The 15,541-nt window shown below is 41.6% G+C and overlaps 1 protein-coding gene across 3 annotated transcripts in view; it reads left to right on the top strand.

Annotated features, from left to right (window-relative positions):
* The window catches only part of IL6ST (interleukin 6 cytokine family signal transducer), a 59,986-nt gene that overhangs the window by 10,954 nt on the left and 33,491 nt on the right, over positions 1–15,541 (top strand). For 2 of the 3 annotated variants that reach the window (XM_074995560.1, XM_074995561.1), the window contains exons 2-6: positions 38–118; positions 9,975–10,286; positions 11,594–11,726; positions 12,232–12,395; positions 13,756–13,907. In XM_074995560.1, the coding sequence (XP_074851661.1) occupies positions 38–118; positions 9,975–10,286; positions 11,594–11,726; positions 12,232–12,395; positions 13,756–13,907 (842 nt within the window). The remainder of the gene's footprint in view (positions 1–37; positions 119–9,974; positions 10,287–11,593; positions 11,727–12,231; positions 12,396–13,755; positions 13,908–15,541) is intronic. The other variant, XM_074995562.1, reaches the window with a different exon arrangement.

Raw genomic sequence — 15,541 nt, forward strand, 5'->3', positions numbered from 1 at the left:
GAAATGGAAACTACATAAAATCTTTGTTTTCTTATAGAAACTGTATACAAAATGTCTGCTGGATGGAGCTGGGTGCTGAATGCTTTATATATTCCCCTGAGCATTTGCTCTATTGGAGGTAAGGTTAACTGAAAATTTTGGATGGGTCATGGATTTATGAGAAGATCTAGCTGTTCCTGATGATGTTTGTGTTGCGGTAGTGCTTAATGATCACAATAAGGAATTAGGGCACCTCTGTGTTAGCTATTTTGAGAAACAAATACTCCAAAAACACAGAGTTCTCCTTTAGGTATGGCAGTGATACTGTTTAGCCAGCTGATCTCAAAAAAAAAACAATTAGTTCCAGGTACTGCGCCTGAATCTCCATCACCACATTTTCCTGTGGTCTGTCCTTTGCTGCTGTAGGAAGAGGAAAACAAAAGGAAGAAATTGATTATACAGGGCACACTGAAACAGACTACACACAATGTTGTTGAATCCATTGAGTTAATAAACCAAAGACATATATTTTTCAAAATTTCTGGAGCAATCTTTTTCAATGTATAAACTCTTTCATATCTGGCACTCTGTCATCCAGAACTCTCAAATAACCAGCATTTTAATCATAAGTATATATGTTTTCTGTAAGTACAATATAGTGAAAGTAACTACAAATAAAAACAGCAAATTCAGTATAAGTTGACAGTGTACAATACGACTGTTGGTAAAAAAAAAGTACTCTATACATTTTTGTTTGTTTTTTAATGTCTAATCTTGTTTTTCTTTAGTGTTATGCATTTCTAGGTACACCTCTCTATTATCTAGAATATTTGAATATCCAGCAACTTCCTGGTCCTGGGACTGCTGGATATGAAAGAGTTTACTGTAATATTCTAAGTAAAATATTCACACATATAGAATTCCTTATTGTAAATTGCACATGTAAGAATGAAAAAGAAGAGACCAAAAATTACTTTTTGCAGGCATTTCCTTCTCTGAAATATACCTCTCAAAAGGTGCTGTCTGAAATACTTCAGTGCCAAAAGATATAGCATTCCCCCATTTATCTTTTTTGCATTTTTATCAGGCATCTTTTATCTGATGGAAAAGAGAGGCTCTTATTGATTAATTTTTTTTTATATTTGGTGTTGTGCTATAACTTTTTGTTTCTACGCCTGCTTGGTTTATCACCTGTTCATTTTTCTTCCTACTGCTTCACTCTGTCCCTGTTCTCCTGCCTCCCTACCTTGCGGACACAAATTTGGTGTTTTCTTAATTTCCCTAGTAAACAGGCTGTAATGCAGGAATGCTGTTCTGTTAGTTAGAGGTGCTGCAGTAGTGTATCCAAGGGCTTTGCTCTTCACTTTGCCCATGTTCTTCAGGGAATAAAAAAAGGTAAAGCTGCAGACAGAGTCACTAGATATAACATAATGGTTCTCATTCAGACTGGCTCACTTATAACCACTGCTAACTCTTCAGGAAAAGTAACAGAGAGAAAGCCATGGTAGTGTATATACTATCAAAACAAAAAAGCAGTCAAGTAGCACTTTAAAGACTAACAAAATAATTTATTAGGTGAGCTTGCGTGGGACAGATCTACTTCTTCAGGCCATGGCTATGGCTATGGTCTGAAGAAGTGGGTCTGTCCCACGAAAGCTCACCTAATAAATTATTTTGTTAGTCTTTAAAGTGCTACTTGACTGTTTTTTTTCTCTTCAGGAGAAGCATGTGATACATACCCCGGTACATCTCTTAACTAGTATAGTTTATCTGGTGTCATTCATGGACACTGAGGGCTAAGTAGCAACTTTAGACCTGTAATTTGTAAACTAATTATCTATGTGTAATTTGAATACTGAATAACTGGAACAGTTTAAAAAGTGGATTTGCCTCTAGTACCTGAGGTCTACAATGGTATATGTAATCAATAATTCCTGTACTTTTTGTGGTAATTATTACATTGTTTCTGCATTTCGCTACCTAGATGATTTGTACTTTTCTATCTTTACAGTAGAGATTTTAATTATTTTAAACTCCCATTTATGAGCATTGTGGAGAGTTCCCTTCAAAAGAAGCGAATTATGTGAGTCAGCAGAAAATGCCCCATTGAGGGATTGTACATGTCAATTCCATGGTTGGTGTGTGCATTCCAGTGCACGGTTGTTAGTTTTTCCCCTTAGCAGTATCCAGTGGGGCAGCGTTACCTTCCATGCTGTGTGTAGGCACTAAGGTCCATTAACACCTCCTGAATTCCTTCCTCTGTCCCATCACAGTTATTGGAGCTCCCTTTTCTTGACTCTGCAAGGCTTCAGTTGAACTTGTGAATAGTACACATTTGTAGTTTTAGTAGTTAATTGGTTATTGTATTTTTAATTCTTGTTTTGGCTACCAGCCCTGTTACCAGAGAGATGTTGCAATGTGTTGTCAAACTCTTGTCAGTCTTGTGGTGAGGCAATGCCTAATAGTGACCTTCACCCCAGCTGCTTTAAGTGAGTGACCAATGTGATTTTGGAAGAGTTTTGAGGCCTGCTACAAAAAAGACAAGGACCTGGATTGAAGTTTGCTGCTAGAATTGTTATAATTGCTACAATCTACCTAGGTCTGAATACCAAGCACCTTGGTCCGTCTGCAGCATTCCTCTGGTGCTTCTGGTATTGTGAGGCAGATTATTATTGTTGGTACCAAAGAAGACGCATAAACTGACTATGTACTGAGATCGTTGAAAGAGGTAAACAGATCAGATGGCTTTAAGGAATCATGAGGGCATTCCAAACAGATACTCTCCAGAGCACACTTTTAAGAACAGGAGTTTGATTCTAGATCCCAGTATGGTTCTGTTGAGGATGGGTCTTGAAACAATCTCATCAAGACCAGACTGTATTCCCTGTGTCATCTATTCCTGAAGCATCTGAGACTGCAAGAGAGTTGTTAAAACTCTTGGTGCTGCTGTCACCAGCAATTCAAAAGACTTGCCTGGCGCCCAAGGTACTGATGTCAGTGGCTTCAAATTTGCACTGCACAGTTCCAGCTAATTCAGCCACCAGGATATTGATTAAGGTGACATCATCTCAAAAAGCCACAGATGGTCTCCCTAGTTCCCCTTCAGAGTCTGAACTTCCTTTATTAGCATTGAATGGTATAGTACCACATGGTTGCAGGAAGTTATCTTCCTCAGATTCTAAGGAAGTCTGTGTCCCAACCTAGCTGACCCATCTTTCAGGGTACACCACCTGCCCTGATTTCAGCCTTCGTATTTTTGAAAGGATCCTGAGACCGTGCACATTTGCAGACCAACGTCATACCAATGGCCCTTTTGGAAGTGGTGAGAGTTACCCTTCAATTAAGAGAATCCATGCCTCTGGTTCTGGCTACTGGCTGTCAAGCATTGATGCTCCAAGCACCCTAGTGTCAGTGCAGAGCCTGGCACTGAACAAATTTGGGATCCTTCTCATGAGAAGTCACAAGATGAGCAGGAACCGGAGCAACCCTTGGTATCATAGGCATCATTTTCATTATCCTCTGGTGAGGCAATTGTGGTGGAACCTATTTCTTTGCCCCCTGATTTATTTTGAGACTCATCAGGAGTTGTAGAAGAGGATGGTTATGGCCTCAGATATCCACCCAAAGGAGGTCGGGGGAAAATTCCACAGGCTGGTGGCCTTGTTTGCCTCTGCAGTCCCAGCTAAAGTAGTACGCCCTGTAAATGATACTGTTTTACAACCTATGAAGGTCCTTTAGCAGACCTCAGCTTCCCTGCCCCAATTTCAGAAAGAGTGGAGAGAAGGTTTTGTGTCCCCTCATGGAAGTTTGATCATCTATATAATCATTCTCTTTGGGGCTCCAGTGTGTTGGCAGAAGCCAGTGACAAAAGAGGACAGAGGCATCAGCCACTGAAAAACAGGGCAAGCTAGGACTTCCTCATGAGAGGCAGTCTTGTTTCATAGGCAGATTACAGTTTTGGATTGCAAAACAGCAAGCTTTGATGGGACACTACATCTTCATGCTGTGGGTTATGCTTTAGCATTTCAAAGGCAAGCTACCCAATAAGGTGAAATAGGTGTTCCTGTCTATACTAGAGAAGGGAAAGTTTCTTTACCAAATGGCTCTACAAGTGGGTCATTATGCAGCAAATTCTGCAATGCACAGAATAAGCTTTGCTATTTTTGTTATACTCTTTTTCTGAACTTTCTCGTGAGGTATAACAGACAGTTCAGCATGTGCCTTTTGAAGGAATGTCACTCTTCTCAGAAAAGATGGACAAGATGTTGAATGGTTTCAAAAGTCTCCAAAGAAGTCCTGAAATCTATATATTTACTCTCTGGCACTGTATGTAAGAGAGCAGTATGATTGCTCAGAGCTCCAGTATGAAATGAGAACATGTTGAGTCTTTGGGTTAAGGTTAGAGGCAGGAAACATTGTATAAAACCTCCATTCAGTCCAGTTAAATGCAGACACTAGTTCTGTAACTTTCTCTAGGCTGTGTTTTGTAGCAACCGCTAGGTCTATATTAAAGTATTACGAGTTAGTGAGAAATTGTGTATAGATACCATAAATCTGTAAGAATTCCTTGTAAAAGAAATTGCTTTTTCTGAAGTGAGCTTTCCTTTGTGTGAGTGAGAAAAGCGTGAATGTGGGTGTGTGTGCAATTGAATCAGTCCCTGAAACCAGCCTATCTGACAACCAGTTGCCAGCAGCAGCTGGATGGCCAGAAAATAATAGGAGCTGCGCCCTGCAAAAGAATCCACCCGAGAAAGAGGCTGCATCACAAGAAGATCAAAATCCCATCTTCTGGTAGCTGAGGACTCATGGTCATACATATCTTGGGGCAGTGAGACAAGATTTAATGGACTAAAACATATAAAAAGATGGGTGCAAAGCTATAAGCAGGTTCTTCTTGCCACCACTCTGCAGAAGTTAGTCTTGAATGGCTGGGAAGGCCCTGGCCGCCTCCTCCTCTCCCTCAAATGGATGGTACTAACTGCTCCTGAGTACTACACTGACAGGAAAGCAAGCTGACAAGGGGTCATACAATCAGCTCGCCTCCTCAGATTCATGACTGCAGCCAGATACACTGGGCCCACTATGCCTTGGCTTCCTCCACTGTCTGTCTCCAACTCTTCACAAGCATGAGTTTGCCTGCATAAGAATACTAGTTCAGGAGGGTGTCAGTGTATGTTTGAAAGCTAGTTCTTCCTTTCCTTTAATCCAATGGTGGCATTTAATAAAATACACGAGTGTAACCCTGGGGTGGCCTCCAGTGAAAATAAGGTAAGGACTCGCTCCTCACCAGTCAATCATCCAGGCAGAAAAACACATTGTATTCTTGTTCCCTTGAGATATGCAGCTATTGCTGCCATGCATCTGGTAAATGCCCTGTGAGCAGATGAGAAGCCAAAGGGGAGTATTATATACTAATAATACTGCCTTGCAACCACAAAACCACATTAACTTCCTGTGGCTCAGGAAAATCACCACATGGAAACAGGCATTATGAACACTGAAGGAAGCAAGCCAGCTTTGATTCAAAGTGGGAGGACAGTACCTAGTAACCATGTAGAAGTTCATATTACAAATGTGACTGTTGAGACCCCTAAGCCTGAAGATAGGTTTCACTCCTACCTTGTATATGGCAATCAAGAAATGCTGTGAGTAGAATACTTTTCCCGAATGACACAGAGGTGTTCTTTTATAGCTCCCATAGGAGGCCAAATCTGCTGATGGAACAGTGATTCGTGAGGAGGGGTCCCTCAAAAGGAATGGGGTAGGGTGATCACAGCTGCATGGGCAACTCTTACTACAGTCCAGAGTGACCATACAGCCTGTTCTGGCCAGGACAATCCACCTTTTAAGCCATGCCCCAGGTAGCCTGACCTTTTTCCAGCAAAACTGGGCCTTGTGTCCCATTTACTTGCTCAGGCCAGCTCTGTGTGTGGCGCACAATGGGGACTCAGGCCAGCAACTTGGCCAGCTCCACACAGGGGAGGAATGTGCTCACCAGACTCCACATTCCAGACTAGACAGGGCCTCAGGGAGAAAAGGACTAGAAAAGAGAAGTGGTGGTGAGGAGGAGTGGGGAGATGGGTAGGACCACAGGTGGCATTTATGGAGGCTGAGCGCAAGTGACACAAGCTCCCTAGACGTGGGGAGGGGAATGGTGCCAGCAGCACCCAGGCCATTGTCTGCCCCTCCCCTCAGCCTCTTCCCCCCAACCCAAGGCTATGCTATATCCTCACCGCACTACGGGCCCTGCTCCCACTTGGCCTTCCCCACCTGCTGCTAGAGCCTCTCCACTCCTTTCTCCAATGCCCCCACAACCACTACTTGAGACGTGAGTGGCAGTTGGGGGGTGTTAATGGTAGAGGGGCATAAATGGCAGGCAGGGGAGTATTGTAAGGGAGAAGGAGGCATACGTATTGGGTTGCAGGCCTCGGTAGAGAAGAGGGCAGGGAGTAATGGTAGGAACAGATTTCTGGTGCTTTTGCAGGGGTCCCTGGACACAGTTCCTGTGGGCTTGCATGGTAATCCACCACTGTTCTGTGGTGACGTGGACTCAAGCATTGTAGAGGTGGGACAGTGATATACAAAATTGTGGGGGGAAAAAATCAGTCTTAGAACTGGTAGTCTGCTCTTCACCTGTCCATCAAAATGAGCTCTTGAAGGATGCTGCTTTCCTTGATGAATCAGCAGCTGCCACAGAAGAAAGTGCTAGTGGTCATCTTTTATAAACTCTTTTCCTACTCCATGGCAGATTCTGAGCCCGAGGGACAGACCTCTGAAATGCTGCTAAGATCTACAGCCCTACCAGAACAGACTCAACATATAAAGCACAGCAGTCCAAAAACTGTTACCAAGGTTGACAAATCAGAAGAATTGTCATCATTGTTGGCAAAGACCTGAGAGTTTGTGTTCTAGAGAAAAGAGACTTTAACAACCGCCTACAGAGAGAATGTTCAGAAATAAGATATTCAAATTCAACACATTAACACATGGTTTGAACAGGGACGGCAATTACCTGACCCATTGCAAGGACTCTTTTACATATTTTGATTTTTGATCTAACACTTACTTCCCCACCCCTCAACCCCCTCTCTTGTTCTTCTATCTGATTTGCCAACAATGATGACAATTTTTCTGATTTGTCAACCTTGATGATAATTTTTGGACCTCTGTGCTTTATATACTGAGTCTGTTCTGGTAGGGCTGTAGATCTGCACAAGTGGGTCTGTCTCATGAAATCTCATCACCTAATAAATTATATTGTTAGTCTTTAAAGTGCTACATGACTGCTTTTTTGTTTTGATAGAATACAGACTAACACGGCTATCTGTCTGGCTGCTGCTACACTACCATTCTCCCGTCGGAGGTGCCATGGTAATGAGGCAATTCGAAGCAGGCTAATGAAGCACTAATATGTATATTCAGCACCTCATTAGTATAATGGCGGCTGCACAAATAGACTTTGAATGGCAGATTGACAGTGAAGGTGAAGGCAGCTTCAAAATAAGTGCCCCATTTTGACATTCTCTTACTCCGACAGAACTATATCGGAGTAAGGGAATGTCGAAGCATGGCACTTATTTCGAAGCTGCCCCCATCTTCACTGTCATTCTGCAATTTGAAGTCAGTTCGCATGGGTGCCATTATGCTAATGAGCCGCTATGCACATTAGCACCTCATTAGCCTGCTTCAAAGTGTGTCATTACCATGGCATCTCCGAAGGGAGAATGGTAGTGAGCAGCAGCCTACCTTACTATACAACTTGCTCTGTCGGCAGAGAACTGCCAGGCTGCACTGCCCTCTGGTGACAGAAAGCGGGATGGCAGCTCTGCAAACAGGGATGTCCGGCAACCGGAAGCCCTCTCTGTCAACAGAAGCATCTAGTGGAACAAGAAATCCTGTGGCACCTTATAGACTAACAGGTATATTAGAGCATAAGCTTCCGTGGGCAAAGACCTGCTTCATCAGATGCCTGCAGGCCCATCTGATGAAGCAGGTCTTTGCCCGTGAAAGCCTATGCTCCAAAATATCTGTTAGTCTATAAGGTGCCGCAGGACTTCTTGTTGTTCTCAAAGATACAGACTAACACAGCTACCTCTCTGATAGAAGTGTCTAGTGTTAGTCGTCAAATTTTTGAGGGATAACACTGTCGAGGCAAATGCAGAGTTCTGTCGAGACTCTGTCAGCAAAACACTTTGTGTGTAGAGGCCCCTTCTGTCAACAAAAGTCTCTAGAATAGACACAGCCTGAATGTATTATTCACCAGTATTCAGACACAGCCTGAATGTATTATTCACCATTTCAGTACTGCACATTTGCAAGGCTTATAAATGGTCTTCAATACCAAACTTTGTACTGTTACCGCACCATATCTGTCATCTGAAATCTCAGCAAGGCGGTTAGACTCTGAGGCCCACATTGTACAAATATCAGAGAGGTAGCCATGGTAGTCTGCATCTTCAAAAGCAACAAGAAGTCCTGCGGCCCCTTATAGACTAACAGATCTTTTGGAGCATAAGCTTCGTGGGCAAAGACCTGCTTCATCAGATGAGCCTGCAGGCAACTGATGAAGCGGGTCTTTGCCCACGGAAGCTTATGCTCTAAAATACCTGTTAGTCTATAAGGTGCCACAGGATTTCTTGTTCCACTAGATGCTTCTGTTGACAGAGAGGGCTTCCGGTTGACGAAGCAGGCCTTTGCCCAGGAAGCTTATGCTCCAAAAGATCTGTTAGTCTATAAGGTGCCACAGAACTTCTTGTTGTTATTGTACAAATACTGCTTGTGACTCACTTCAGTGGATTACACATCTGCAGCCACTCAGTGAACAACAGTTACAGAACTATCTTTCCTTTAAGATGTGGATACAGACCTCATCCAACCTATCCTTTCTCCCTTCCACCGCTCTGCGGCCTGAGTCTTTGCCCTTGATGTTTGGTGCAAGGAACTGAATTTTCGTGAAAAGAAAACAAGGGAACTACTGCCTGGGTAGGAGCTGCTTTCACAGAGCTTGAGTGCTGGCCCTATGGATATGGCTAGACCAAGTTCTCTAGTTTCGGTGTAGTAGGCATACACGCTCCAGAGTGGAATATGTGTCTGTGTCTGCATCTGAAAGAACAGGAGTTACAGAATGGGGAAGTAACTTTTTTTTGTTTGTTTCGTGGTTAGTAGCGTGAAGACCACTGCCTTCCTAGTGAGAAATATGGATGACCAGCATATGGTCCATGCTTGGGTTTTTCTAATTGGTTACCAGCTGAGTGACTTGAGAACAACAAAAGTTGTTTTGTCTGATGTACATCCAGGAGAATTTAACAGGGAAAACAGTAGCTTAGTGGGAATCTAAATAGATATAGATTTTTGTGAGGATTCATTATTTTGATAAATACATTTTGTATTCATATCAATACACTAGATAGACCCTCTTTAAAGAAGAAAAATAACTACTAAATTTCCTAAAAATATTATTTTTGTGATAATTGCTGTTCAACAAACTTTGGGAGGGGCAACTCAATAATTTCAAGAGTCGTATTTGTGATGGAGCACCTTTTCAAATAGTATGTATAGAATTTTTATAATGGGTATTTTTGGTTGTTTACAAAGGTGTGTCCAGCAATGGGAAGAGCATAAGTGTAGGAAATAAACCAAAGATACTTAAGCTTCTCATCTTTAACCTAATTTTCTCTGTCTCTGACCTTTCAGTTCCAGTTCTTCTATTGCTACTCGTAAAATTCTCTTACAATACCTGAGGAAAAGTATACACTTGAACTTCCCCTTAATCAGTGCATGAGTGATTGTCTCGTGCTAGTACATTAGGCAAGAAATACACTGTATTGTGCAAGTCAAATGTAACTGTCTATACAGATGTACTGCCAGATGTACAAAATAGTCGTCAAAATAATTTTTGCAATTTTTCAATAGCACAAGTGTTAGATTTTGTAGCAATAGTAATGTAGAGATGTCATATAAAAATGTAATATTTAAATTGAGATTATCTCTTTTAGTTTCAGGAGGACTTGTACAGCCATGTGGCCACATCATCCCAGAGTCACCAGTGTTGACCCTTGGCTCCAATTTTACAGCACTGTGCATTCTCAATGAGAGTTGCCTTGACTTAGGCAATATGCATGCCAATCAGATTATTTGGAAAATCAAAAATTCTGTAGTGCCTAAAGAACAATACCGTGTAATAAACAGAACTGTTTCCAGCGTCACATTTAATGACACCTCTACTTTAGCTACTCCTCTAATGTGCAACATTTTAGCAGATGGACAGATTGAGCAGAATATCTATGGAATTCCAGTTTTACTGGGCTGTAAGTAGTTTTTTATTCCTCTGCTTTCCTTCTTTGGATATTATAAATTTCCTATTAAGTGTTTATGTCCACAGAAATACTGTGTAATGTTGGCAAGTTTCCATTTTATTCTTTGCCTTGTAGAAAATAGTTTTCAGGGACATTTTGGCATATCTTCTTAACCCTTTTTATCCTGGAACAATTGTAGAAGAAATCCCCAAAACTAAACACACAAAACAAATGAAAGTACTTTGAAAAAGATTATCCAGAAAGCACAAATAAGTTTTAAAAGTGTTTCACATACATAAAACTGTGAAAATGGTATTTCTTAGAAATCATTGTTCTGATGAAGATTTTTGATGAAATATGGTTCTTGAGGAGTCTGATTTTTTCTAAATCATATTTTTAATGATTGTGCCTCATTCTCATAGTATCTGTTGTCCTGTCTTTAGTCTATTTTTCCTTTTTAATACTTTGAATAACCTCATCAGATACTGAACATAAAATTTCTTCTGATGACCTGCTGTTCGTCATGTTCATGGCTGTCAAAATTGCATATTACCATTGGTAGTCAATACTTGTAGAAAGGAAATTATATTGCAATTAAATAACAACTCTTTGGAAGTTAGTAGTAGGAGATCAGAATATTTTGAACACATAGAAATGAGAAATCGAATTCCAAGTTGTATTACCTCAGCTATGCCTTGAATGTACCATATTGTCTGTCTTAGTAGTTGCAAAGCGATGAACAAAATATAGTGCAGAAAACCCATGCTAAGGCACCAAACAATAAAAGTATCTGGGGATTAAGTGTGGGCTTTCTCTAACTGGGATGAATTTTACCTATTCTACACATATGGTATCTTGCGTATGTGAGAGAACCTATTTATAGTTAATAAGCCACTATGATCTGTTAACATCTTCATAGGTTAAGCTTCTGAAATATTATTAGTGCTACCACAAAATCTGTGTCTCTTTATTTATTCCTTTTCCTTCACAAACAGATCTTTATGACATCATTGCTCCCATTGCTACCTTCCATTCCAGTTTTCTGTGCAAGACTTCTAGGTCTTAACCCGTTCCATCTCCATATGATTTCTGTTCAGGGGACAGTCTGACCACGATAGACATTTTTCCCCTTGGTACATTAAATTTCACTAAATGTTGCCTATTGCTTATATTTAGCATTTACTAAAGGCAGCAGTAAATCAATTGTTTCCTTTTCTGACTAAATTTACTTCTACAGATTCATTTTTGCTTTCTTTGAGTTCTTTGAGTTCAAATGCATTGTACACTTGAATTACATATAGTAACTTTTTTCCCAACAGTGCCCCCACAGAAGCCTGAAAATTTGAGTTGCATAGTGCATCAAATGTCAAAAAATAAGTTCGTTATGACTTGTACCTGGAATCCTGGAAGAGAGACATTCTTAGACACTTATTTCTATTTAAAATCTCAGTGGTAAGTATCTTGTTTAATCTTCATCAAAGGCAGATGTATTGCATATTAATTTTTAGGGTTTTGCAGGTAGGTTAAATAAAATTGTTCCAATGTTTTAGGGTTGTTAAGATTAGAGAGAGCGAGAGAGAGACTATAAATCTAGACTTCTCAAGTTGCTGTAGCTTATTTGTCAGGAGAAAACATTTGACAACTCAAATTTGTGCCAGAGTTTAAGATTTTAAGATTTTAAACTTAAGCAAATAAAACAATTTTTTTCCCAAGACGGAGAATTACCTCACCCATCTTACCACTTTACAAATATACATAAATTCCATAACTAAGGATAGTTGGGTTTCTTGTTAAGGCATGGATTTGAGTTCTGGTCCTAGTTTGATGCATATCTGCTGTATGACTAGGACTAGATTCATTTCTTCTTTAAGCATTTTTTGAGATCTTTGGATAGATTTTGTTTATAAATGCAAATTATGGCTTTCTTTTAACCTTGTGTTTTTAATTCTCCATTTAGGCCACGGGAAACCTTAGATGACTGCATACCACCACCTGGTGTAAATAACTCTTGTATCATTTTCAATGTTCAGTTTTTTGTCAATCTGGAGGTCTGGGTGGAAGCTAAGAATGCCCTTGGGAAGGCTGAATCTGAGCATATAATCTTTGATCCTGTGGACATTGGTAAATATTTGCTTCAGTTCAGCCTCAGATACTGAACGATTGCAGTAGAACAAATTGTTATCTCTCTCTGAATGTTGCTGAAGTAAGGTGTAGATGTTGTTCTGATATTGTAAAATACTTGAAGCTGTTGGCAACAATAGAGGTCTGTGCTCAGAAAAGTTATGTACTATGAGCTAGATCCTGAGCACCATTGGTCACAGGTGTTGATGTGAAAGGTGATTTCTGTTTTTTTCTCTCTCCACCTCACTCCAGATCTGCTACCCAGTCAATTCTTAACATAAACTGCCAAAACCTACTGGATCTACACCCCTCCCCCGAACTAAGTCTTTCTAGCAGCCAGTTATCCTCAAGTCTGTTCTAAAACTGGATGGGTGCCATAGAAACCATTACCATAAACCTTCGATGTAACAGACCCTGACATAACGGACTTTGGAAATAACGGACAGTGTCTGCCAGCCCCCCTGCTCCTTCCCCATAAATAAATGCCAGAGACTTACAGAGCTGCCACCGAGGCTGAAGGAGCTGCCAGAGTGGCTGGGAATGCCAGGGCTGAAGGGGCCAATGCAGCTGCTGTGGCCACGGGGGCCAGAGGAGCTGTTGGGGAGGGGGCTGCAGGGGGTGCAGGAGCTCTCGTCCCCCAGCCCCGTATGTGTGGAGCATGTCAGTGCCTGGCCACTGTTGCCTGCAATGGGGCTGAGCAGCGGCCATGGTGTCAGAGGCTGCTGCCTGCTGGCAGGCTGGGGGTGGCCACGCTCTACCTTCATGTGGGCAGCTCAGAGCCGGGGACTGGAGGAGCTGCAGCCCTGAGAGCTGTGGGAGGTGGAAGGAGCCAGGCCAACATTCAGGTCCTCTCCTGGTAATTGGCAGAGGGAGATGGAGGTATGAGGGAAAGAATGGGGCAAGAGCAGGGAAGGGAAGAGGAGGGCAGAGAACAGTGAGTGATGGGCTGGGAAGATCAGTTCATCATCATACAGTGTAACCATTCGCATATAACAGACTTGCAGCATTAATAGACACCCCTTTGCCCCATTAGTCCATTAAATCCAGGGTTTACTGTATAGAAAAGTCCCATAGGAAGGGACAGTACTACTACAGCCAGGTTTATGCAGTTGTAAGAAGGATTAGAATCTGACTGTCCATTTCTGAAAGGTGGAAAATCACAGACCTCATTGTTCATCTTTTCTGCAATACAGAAAGTATGCTCTCCAGGCATCTGGTACTGTCAATGAATATTTTAAAGACTAGAAAGGCGAAAACCAATAAATATGCCAGGTGCATTACATGCCATACATCATGCTTGTATTTATGAATTAAACAGTATAATATTTGGATAATTCAATACCTTCTCATTCTCTGCTAGTGAAACCTCTACCTCCACACAATATCATGGTCAGTTCAGGAGAACTGCCCACTGGCTTGAAACTATCATGGGAGAACCAAGTTACAGCCGTTGAAATGGAGTTGAAATTTAATATTCGATACAGGATCAGTGACAGCCCAGAGTGGATGGAGGTAACCTTATTTTTAATGCTCTTTCAGGATGCAGGTCACATACTTCACCCCAGACTGAACATTCTGCACCCACATGCATGATTCCTTTGTGGGTTTTGGGTCTAAAGGGTTTCCTGTTCATTGGAGGTACAATAATCTTTTGTATAACCAGCACCATGTTTTTCGTATCCAGATTTCTCTTTCTACAACTTTAGGCTGTGTATACACGTGCTGCTTCTTCCTAATAGCTTGCTAATGAGCTATCCAGAATATGCTAATGAGGCACAGATGCAAATTTTCATGCCTTATTAGCATATTGGCACGTGGTTCGGAGTCCAGAAGAAGTTCTTCCAGATGCCAAAGTACATGTGCAGACACACAGCCCGCAGGGGTCTTCAGGAAGGAAACCCTCCTTCTGGAAGCCCCTTCTTCCCCAAAATTTTACTGTGTTCTCTAAGGAGAGGGTATCAGTGTAATCCCATCCAAAGATTTTACTTCGAAGTGCCTGCGGCTACACAGCATGCCAGCACTTTGAAGTTTGACACTTCAAAGTTGCCGTGGGGAAGAATTAGCCTAATGAAGTGCTGCATTTGCATTGCAGCACTTCATTACTAATGTCCCATCAGCCTGATTACCATGCCTTCTGGCAAGTGTAGACATAGCCATAGTGTAGCAAATTGTCTGGGTCGACACTGGTCAGGTCCTAAGGGTGCCTCACTAGAGAAGTTTGACCTGCATACACATTTTGATGTTCATAATGTAGAGGTTGAAAGCAAAATTAAACAAATTTGTATTTCATGCTGAAAATATAATCTTCAGGATGAGATAACAGGCCCAAAACCTCAAGATAGATAAAAGTCAAATCCACCCTATGCTTACAATCTCGTATTGTAACTAAGTCACATTTGTAGCACATCTCTCACATGGCAACAAAAGTGGTAGACAGTTTATCAAGTACATACTCTAAACATTCAGAGAATTAATTCTACAGACATCAGAGCACCTGACAAAATACTTTGCAAAATCCTCATCAGTGACTTAGTCTTCTGGCTGAAAATACCCAGAAGAAAGTAACCTCTCCATCGGAGGACAATGAAATAAATGCTCCTGTGTCCCTGTGAATTCTTAAGGACGTGTGTCCCTATGGGTTCTTCACTTTAGAAGTACATGAGCCCTTGCACCTTTGCTTGGACATATTTGGTGGCAGTGCCCATTCAACCTCTGCATTTATGCCAGCTGGAGCTAGATAGGACTGTGGAGATGAACAGCTCTTCATTCTCTCTAATGCAAAGCCCCGCAGAGGCAGCTCTGAAGAAAAATAGGTCATGGAGCACCTACATGGACATACATCCCGCAGTATTCCAATTGAACCTCTCCTCTTTCAAGTAAAGTGTCCCTGTTGATGCTTCAATATAGATAACTCCTAAAAGCATTTTCTTAAGGAAGGGCAAGTTTTGGATTAAAGTCCATCAGTGAAGAAAGAACTGTGCTGCCTACTGCAGCATCTGATCTTGCTGTGTGAACTAAGGCATAATGGCTGGAAAACGTGCACTGACGGCTATGTTGCTGCCCAGTAGATTTCAGCAACTGAAACAGGGCAATTCCTAGATGTTCCACTAGATAAATGGGGGGTAGCGTAGATGGCTTGCAGTATA

Source organism: Carettochelys insculpta, chromosome 5 (assembly GCF_033958435.1).
Source record: "Carettochelys insculpta isolate YL-2023 chromosome 5, ASM3395843v1, whole genome shotgun sequence".
Classification (NCBI taxonomy): Eukaryota; Metazoa; Chordata; order Testudines; family Carettochelyidae; genus Carettochelys; species Carettochelys insculpta.